The 8,454-nt window shown below is 45.8% G+C and overlaps 1 protein-coding gene across 9 annotated transcripts in view; it reads left to right on the top strand.

Moving 5' to 3' along the window:
* Nucleotides 1-303: 303 nt before the first annotated feature.
* MARCHF10 (membrane associated ring-CH-type finger 10) overlaps nucleotides 304-8,454 on the top strand; it is an 82,835-nt gene continuing 74,684 nt past the window's right edge. For 5 of the 9 annotated variants that reach the window (XM_086687662.1, XM_086687663.1, XM_086687664.1 and 2 more), the window contains exons 1-2: nucleotides 304-571; nucleotides 7,495-7,601. In XM_086687662.1, coding sequence (XP_086543788.1) covers nucleotides 7,512-7,601 — 90 coding nt within the window. In that variant the 5' untranslated portion in view covers nucleotides 304-571; nucleotides 7,495-7,511. The remainder of the gene's footprint in view (nucleotides 572-7,494; nucleotides 7,602-8,454) is intronic. The other 4 variants (XR_015244230.1, XR_015244229.1, XM_086687665.1 and 1 more) reach the window with 3 other exon arrangements.

The raw sequence follows: 8,454 nt of genomic DNA, 5'->3' as shown, positions 1-8,454 counted from the left end.
CAGTTAAAAACATTTTCCCCTCTCGTTTTCTAACCACGTTCTTTATAAAGCCCAGCACCGACACAGGGCAGAAGTGATGGCCTCAGTATCTGGGCCTGGGCTCGGGCATCAAGACAAAGCCAATCGGCCTCCTCCTTCGGCGTGTCTTCTCCGCCCGCCGCCATCACCGCTAGGCCTTCCCGACCGCATCCCGTTCCCACGGCAACCGCGGGGCGCGCGTCCGGGCTCTGGACCGCAGGGCCGCGGCCCCCGCCCCGCCCCCTCCCCCCCACGTTCGCGCGCGCAGGGCGAGGAGGTCGCGTTGCCAAGGGAACGGGAGGACGCTAGGCAGCCGCCCCCGCCGCCTCCGCCCCTAGAAAGCCGGGCCGCCGCGGCGGAAAGCTGTCCCCGGGGAGGAGGAGGAGGAAGAGGGGCAGGGTAGAGGGAGGGGAGACGAGACAGGAGGGGGAAGAGGAGCACCGAGACGGCCCCCCGCGTGATTGATGGGCGGCTCCTCCGCCCTGGACCGGCCCGCCTGCCCCGCCCCTCGGCCCCTTCAGCCCTCGCAGGTGGGGAAGGACTGACCCGCCAGGTAACGGCCTGCCCGCCCCGGCCGCGCGCGCCCCCTGCGCCCCCCGGTCCTCCTCCGACGCGTGGGGAGGAGAAGGGGGACAACCTAGCCTTTCGACTCCTGCCATTCTGGAGGGAAATCGGGCCGAGGCCTGGAGGCCTGGCCGCTCCCTGTCCCCCGTGCTTTCCTGCCTCAAAGGGACAGGTGCGGGGGCGGGGTGGGTGGGTGGGTGGGGGTGGGCTCTGTGGTCACGTATATTCGCACTCTGGCAGCCGCCCCGCAGCTACAAAACTTCCCCGCAGGCTCCTGTGGTCTGCAAGCCCAGGGTATGGCCGCCCATCTCTGCCACGGTGTCACAATAAAATGAAGAGTCACCGCCAAAGAGCTTTTCTTATGAGCCCCTTAACACACACCCCCAACCCAGCCCTTGAGCTCTTAAACCAAATTGTCTGGGAGAGTCCGATTATCTGCGCACGCCCCACCCCCCATCCATCTCATTTCCTCCACTTTCCCTTGGGCCACAGCAGTCTCTCAGTAGCGGGGTGTTAGGAAAATTGGCCCCAGATCACTCATCTTTGTTTGCTTATATTCAAGTCATTTTTATAAGATTTTAAAACTCTTAAGATTTTTTTTTAAAGCCGAGACTTAAAGGAATCCTGTAATCTTTGTCATTACAAATTAATTAAAAGGAGAACTAAGTTCTGAAGTCTTTCTTCCAAGCACCCACTTGTGGAAAAGGGGGACTTTAGAAACCTGATTGTCAGGTATTCATATAGCCATTTAGATTTTGGTTCAAAGGAAGCTTCAGCCTAAAGAGGGGCTTAAATTTACATTTTTCTTGATTGCTGAACCAAGAAAATACTCACTTTAATACTTCTAAAAGACCATATTAGAAACTTCTAATAAGAAAAGAGTGAAATAGCTTGATGTCATTAAAAAGAGCTCCCTTCAATTCTTTGGACAAGTGTGGTCACTGAGCAGGACAGTATGTATGATATTTTAGAGAACTGAAATATATTCTGCAATCAGAGTCTGTTCTCCTTAGTCAGGGAAACTTGGTGTGAATTCATCACAATCTTACACTAGAGAGGAATACATATGTCACAAAGTTCTTAGAATATTCCTCATTGAAATTTCACAGATATGTAGAATTTTGAGGCCAAGAAGAAGCACTCGCTCTTCCTTTCAGCAAAGCGGGGCTCATCTCCCTTCCCCACATCCCTCCTACACCCTTCTCTCCTTCTCCCTCTCCCAATTTAATATGGCTTCTTATGTTGATTTTTAAAGCACAAGTTTGGCCCAATCTATTGTCACCAGAGACTTAAAACAGAAGTGTGCATGACCATGAGTGGATTTTAAATTGAGAAGCAGTTCAAAGGTGAGAAATGGGAGAGAATACAGGGTGCTATTTTAGACACATGTGCCTTGCCCACATTTTATTATCACCCCCCCAACACACACACACACACTCTCTCTCTCTCTCTCTCTCTCTCTCTCTCTCTCTCTCTCTCTCTCTCTCCCTGTCTGTATTTGCTGAGGAAAAATTTGGGGGCTTCAAATGGCCATCTGGTTGAGAGGCCCACTAAACTGAGATCTGCAAATTAAGCATGATCTCACGTGAACTTACTTCCATGCAGTTATTTCTGTTTCTTGTTCATCCTGGGCAGTTTTCGAACCTGCAGTACAGTATGAAATTCAAGTGATACTTCAGAAAGGTGGAAAGTGTTTACCTGTTTACTTAAACTGTGGTGATCTCCTAATAATCGGTTTGCCTAGTGCCTATGGTATTCGTTTACTCTCAGAGAGTACTGGGGTATTTAAATAAGAAAGCACTTGTGGCACGATGATGCTTCTAAATATACATTTTATAGTAAAGTACAGTAATAGAGAGTTTATGGGAGGATAAAGAGACTTTTGTAGGTAATTTCAAAGTCCTTTATTTGGTAGGTGTTTGTGAAGTCAGAGGTAACCTAACAAGTAGTTCAAATAGTGTTATTTCCTACCTAGTTAGACAAAGTTTTGCCTCTTGACTCAGGAGCCTCTTTAAAATAACACCACATTAAAGCCAGACTCTATTAGCTAGTTTTTCTATGTGAACTTTGTAACCAAAATGTATCATCCAAGTGGACTCTGGGATGTGCCCCTTTAGTGACCATTAACATATTTTCATTATGAATCCTTATGTTGGCTGCCTGATTAATATTCAGACAGGCTTCTCTTTCCAACAGTAGCAGCAAGGGTTCATCTTTCTGCCTGTTTTAACACCATTGTTTTCTGAAAAGAGTGGGAACATAACTTCATTCTGTGCAGGTACAAATTCATAGGAAAAGTTGAAAGTGATCTTTTAAAGTGCAGTTCCATAAATGACTACTAAACTGGTCAGAGGCAAACTTTAGGTTTTGTGTGTAGTCTGTGGAACTATCCGTTGGATTATAGTTTCAGGTTCGGACCCTCAAAGACCAACTTTCTGTACTAGAGAGACAGTAACTCTGCAGGAAGCAGCACAAGTTGCTAGATGATATTGCTCAGAGCTAGGTGAAAAACCTGGTGAGATTTCACAATGACCAGTCCAGACATGGAGTCACCACGAGTCAGGGGCAACCTGATTTTGCCAATATCTACACAACTGAAAAAAAATGGAGAGGGGAAGGAAAGGTTCAGAATGCAGAGACACCTGAGGGTAGGGATGTTGTCTGTCTTATCCTACTGTTTTCCCCAGAACCTACAGCAGCACCTGTCACATGGTAATTATTTAAAAATGTGTGTAGGAAAGAACAACAAAGCTGGAGACATGGTGCTTCCTGATTTCAAACAATATTACCAAGCTATAATAATAAAATAGTATGATATTGGCATAAAAGCAGATACGTAGATCAGTGGAACAGAATAGAGAGCCTCAGAAAACTCATGCATATGTGGTCAATTAACTTATGATAAAGGAGCCAAAAATTTGCAATTGGGACAGAACAGTCTCTTAATGGTGCAGGGAAACAGTCTCTTAATGGTGCACGAATAAATGGTGCAGGGAAAACTGGATGGGCACATGGAAAAGAATGAAACTGGACTATATTACGCTGTATGCACAAATTTTTTTTTTGTATTTTTTTTTTGTATGCACAAATTAACTCAAAATGGATTAAATAATTGAACCTAAGACCTGAAACCATAATACTCCATAGGTGGTAAGCTCCTTGACCTCAGTCTTGGCAAGATTTTTTCGGATTTGCTACCAAAGGCATCAAAGACAACAAAAGCGGGGCACCTGGCTGGCTCAGTCAGAAGAACATGCGACTCTTGATCTCCAGGTCATGAGTTTGACCCCCGTGTTGGGTGTAGAGATTACTTAAATAAATAAACTTAAAAAAAAAGGCAACAAAAGCAAATACCAGCAAGTGGGATTCCACCAAACTAAAAAGCTTCTACACAGCAGAGGAAACTATCATCAAAATGAAAAAGCAGTCTACTGAATGAGAGAAAATATTTGAAAATCATATATCTGATAAAAGGTTAATATCCAAAATACATAAAGAATGTACACAACTCAATGGCAAAACAAAAACAAAAACAAACCTGATTCTTAAATGGGCAGAAGATTTGAATAGACTTTTTTTTTTCCCAAAGAAGACATACATGTGGCCAACAGGTACATGAAATGTGTTCAACATCACTCATGATGAGAGAAATGCATATAAAACCACAATGAGATATCAGCTCCCCCTTGTTAGAATGGCTAGTATCAAAAAAGATAAGAAATAAAGGTTGGTGAGGATGTGGAGAAAAGGGAGTCCCTGTGCACTGTTGATGGGAATGTAAAATGGTACAGCCACTATGGAAAACAGTATGGAGGTTCCTCAAAAAAAACCTAAAAATAAGAACTACCATATGATCCAGAAATTCCACTTCTGGGTATTTATCCAAAACACTAACTAACTCCATGTTAGGCCATCTAGGCCATGGAGGCCAACTAGGTATCTACTGATGGACGAATAGATAAATGGGAGATATATTATATGATATATAATTATATATATATATATTAGATTTTATATATATATATATAGATATATATATATATATATATATAGAGAGAGAGAGAGAGAGAGAGAGAGACAAAGACAAATACTGTATAACCTCAAATGGATTAAAAAAAGAAAACAACAAAACTCATAGGCAGAGAGAACATCCAGAGAACAGACTGGCAGTTTCCAGAGGCAGGAGGTGGGGAGGGTGGGCAAAATGGGTGAAGAGAGTCCAAATGCACAAACTTCCAGTTATGAAATAAATAAGTACTGAGGATGTGACATACAGCATGGTGACTGTAATTAATAATACTGTATATTTGGGGTTACTGGGGTTACTGGGTGGCTCAGACAATTGAGCATCCGACTTTGGCTTAGGTTGTGACCTCACAGTTCATGAGTTCGAGCCCCGCATCTTGCTCGCTGCTGTCAGCTCAGAGCTGGCTTCGGATCCTCTGTTCCCCTCTCTCTCTGTTGCTTCCTCGCTCACGCTCTCTCTCTCTCTCTCTCTCTCTCTGTCTCAAAAATAATAAACATTGAAAATAAAATAATACTGTATATTTGAAAGTTGCTAAGAGGATAGATCCTAAAAGTTCTCATCACGAGAGGAAAACCATTTTAACTCTGTGTGGGTGATGGATGTTAACTAGACTTATCAAATCAGAATGTTGTATGCGAGAAACGAATGTTATATGTCAATTAAAAAAAAAATACCTAGAGAAATCAAGAGAGCACTTCTCTGGCCAATCAGCAGGAGGTGCGGGACCTTAGATGACCATACTGCTGAGGTCTAGCAGGCTCGTTATGAACGGCGGCGTTTAATAACCTTGTGGACTTAAATATTTTGGCCATAAATTTAGGCCACGCCAATCCGAGCCAAAGCCCTTGGAAGCACTGGCGCTCCTTCCTTACCTCTCAGGCGCGGTTCCCTGCAATCTGTCTTCAGCCCCACCGCTCTCTCTCGGCTAAGTGCTCTCACCAAGGTTATAAATAACCTGCTCTTCCCAGAATCTCTGAAACTGCACCCACCTGGTTTTCCTCCTGCTTCTCTGGCTCCTTTGCAGTTTCTCCATGTTCTTAAGTTGGAGCGTTCCTCAGAACCCCGTCTGGGGGTCTCCTCTTTGCAGCACACCTGCTGCCTTCGACTTCGGTTGTCCCCCAAAAGCCAGTGGTGCCCAGACCTTCACTTCTCCAGCCAGCTCCAGGGCCCTGCGTCTGACGGCTTGCTTGGCATCTCCATGTTGTTTATCTGCCCCTCCTCCAGAATCGTCTGAGAGGACCTTCTCCCTGACCAGCCAGCTGCTGGAGCCGGTAACCTGGGCGGCTTCCTCCACGTTCCCTCTCCTGCGCCATCCATATAATCACCAGCCCTGAGTAGCCCTCCAACCCATCGTGGTTAGCACAGGGGCCCTGCTGTGAGACCCTCTGAGTTCAAATCCCAACTCCACCATTTAGTAGCTCTGTAACCTTAAGCAAGTGACTTACTCCCGCTGGGCCCCGGTTTCCTGATCAGCAAAAGAGAAATGTGATGCTTGCCGCAAGCATGGGCCGGACGATGGAATGAGTTCACGTGTGGAAATGTTTAGAACAGTGCCTGGCACTTCAGCAGGCTCAGTAAATAGCACCTATAGCCTCCTCCTCCTCCTCCTCCTCCTCTCCCCTGTTGCTACCCAAGTGTGGTCACCATCTTGTCTGGATTATTGTAATATATTCCCAGTGGTCTTTCGACTTCCATTTTTACTCCACCCCTCACCCCCATTCATTCTCCATACGTGATCTGGAGGGGCCTTTTAAAATGCAGATCTAACCATTTACTCCCCAGGTTGGATCCTTCCAGTGGCGTTGTGTGGCCCTTCCAGTCATAACCTTCCACACTCCAAGTGAACTGGTTCCTGCCTACCCTGCAGCCCTTCTGTTGCTGTCCTCCCCTCTCTCTGCTCCAGCTGCACTGGCCCACCTGTTCCTCAACCTCACTGCTGCCCCCAAAGCTCCTGTACCTGCTGTCCTTTCTGTTCAGCGTCTTGCCTGGCTCACTCCTTAGCAAGCCCAGCGTCATCTCCTAAGGGAACCCTTGCCCCCTAGATCATGTGATGCCCTCCCCATAATAACCATCTCTCATAGAAGCCCACATTTCCGGGGCAGCTGGGTGGCTCAGTCAGTTAAGCGTCTGACTTCGGCTCAGGTCATGATCCAGTGGTCCGTGAGTTCAAGCCCCGTGTCGGGCTCTGTGTTGACAGCTCAGAGCCTGGAGCTTCAGATTCTGTGTCTCCCTCTCTCTCTGACCCTCCCCCCGTTCATGCTCTGTCTCTCTCTGTCTCAAAAATAAATAAATGTTAAAAAAAAAAAAAGCCTACATTTCCACTCCATAGTGCTTATCACAATCAATGTTCCCTTGTCAGTGCTCAAAGACTTAAGATTTGAACCCAGAGGGTCTCACAACACAAAGGCAAAGGCAAAGGGCATGTTCCTCTGGCCAACTGCTCTATCCCAGTGCCCAGCCTAGTGCCTTAGCTGGAGTAGGGACACAACAATTGTTGATTGAGTGAATTTAAATTACCAAGGGCTCGTAACTTCAGTCATCACTAATTTAGCTAGGTTTTCTTTTTTTTTTTTTTTTTTTGTCAAGTTGTAAAACTTCTCCTGAAGCAGGTGTCTGTCTATCTAACCCTCTCTGCATAACCAGGACAGGATCACTGAAGCCAGCTGATGAACGTGGCTGCATTATTTATGCCGGGAATAGGAGGGCTGTAAGGGCATCAACACCAATACAAAGAGTCTTTGCAGGCTGAAAGGGGCATCTGTGGCTTTCAAACAATGGAAATTGGATTTGTAAGAGAATAAAAGCAGTTATACTACGATAAATCCAAATATGGCAAAGCAACAAAGAATTGTGCCACAGCGCATTCATTTATCTTGTATATGCAGGTTGGGGATTAAGGATCATGTTGCACGAAGCAAGGGACAGGCAGAAGTTCGTGAGTGATGTTCAGTATCTGCGGGACATGCAGCACAAAGCGGACTCTGAATATCAGGTAAGTGTAGAAAACTAGAACTATCCTCCCCCTCCGCCTACAGCTTTATGAGAGAATTCAGGGTGCAGTATCAGTGTTTGATCAGCAGTAATCGTTTCGTAAAATCCAAAACCCATCACGTCCTAGATGTGTGACCATGGAAAGCCACTGAACCTCTCTGTGCTTCCTCATCTTTAAAATGGAGTTAATGGGGCGCCCAGGGGGCTCAGTCCTTTGGGCGTCCGACTTCGGCTCAGGTCATGATCTGGCAGTCCGTGAGTTCGAGTCCCGCGGCAGGCTCTGTGCTGACGGCTCAGAGCCCGGAGCCTGCTTCGGATTCTGTGTCTCCCTCTCTCTCTGCCCCTCCCCTGCTCATGCTCTGTCTCTCTCTCAAAACTAAATAAACATTAACTTAAATGGGGCTAATAATAGTACCTACTTCAGGGTGCCTGGGTAGCTCGGTCGGTTAAGCGTCTGACTCTCAGGTTTCGGCTCAGGACACGATCTCACAATTTCGTGAGTTCGAGCCCCATGTCAGGCTCTACATCGTTGGTGCAGAGCCTGCTTGGGATTCTCTCTCTCCCTCTATCTCTGCCCCTCCCCTGCTCACACTGTCCCTGTCTCTCTCCAAATAAATAAATAAACTCAAAAAATTAAAAAAAAAATAGTACCTACTTCATAATATTGTCATGAAAATAAAATAATACTGAAAAAGTATTTAGCACAGAGCTTGGCTCACAAACCTTTGATAAACAAATGACATTTGATAAAACAGCTATCAAGAAAAAAACCATTAAAGAGTTAACTGGATCGACGCACCATTTATAAAATAATATGGCCTTCCACTGTCATCCCACCAGAAAAAAGGTGTTAG

This window comes from Puma concolor, chromosome E1 (genome assembly GCF_028749965.1).
Source record: "Puma concolor isolate L17-30 chromosome E1, mPumCon1.1.hap2, whole genome shotgun sequence".
Lineage (NCBI taxonomy): Eukaryota > Metazoa > Chordata > Mammalia > Carnivora > Felidae > Puma > Puma concolor.
The sequence above is the reverse complement of the archived record's forward strand: the minus strand, read 5'-3'. Positions and strand labels throughout refer to the sequence as shown.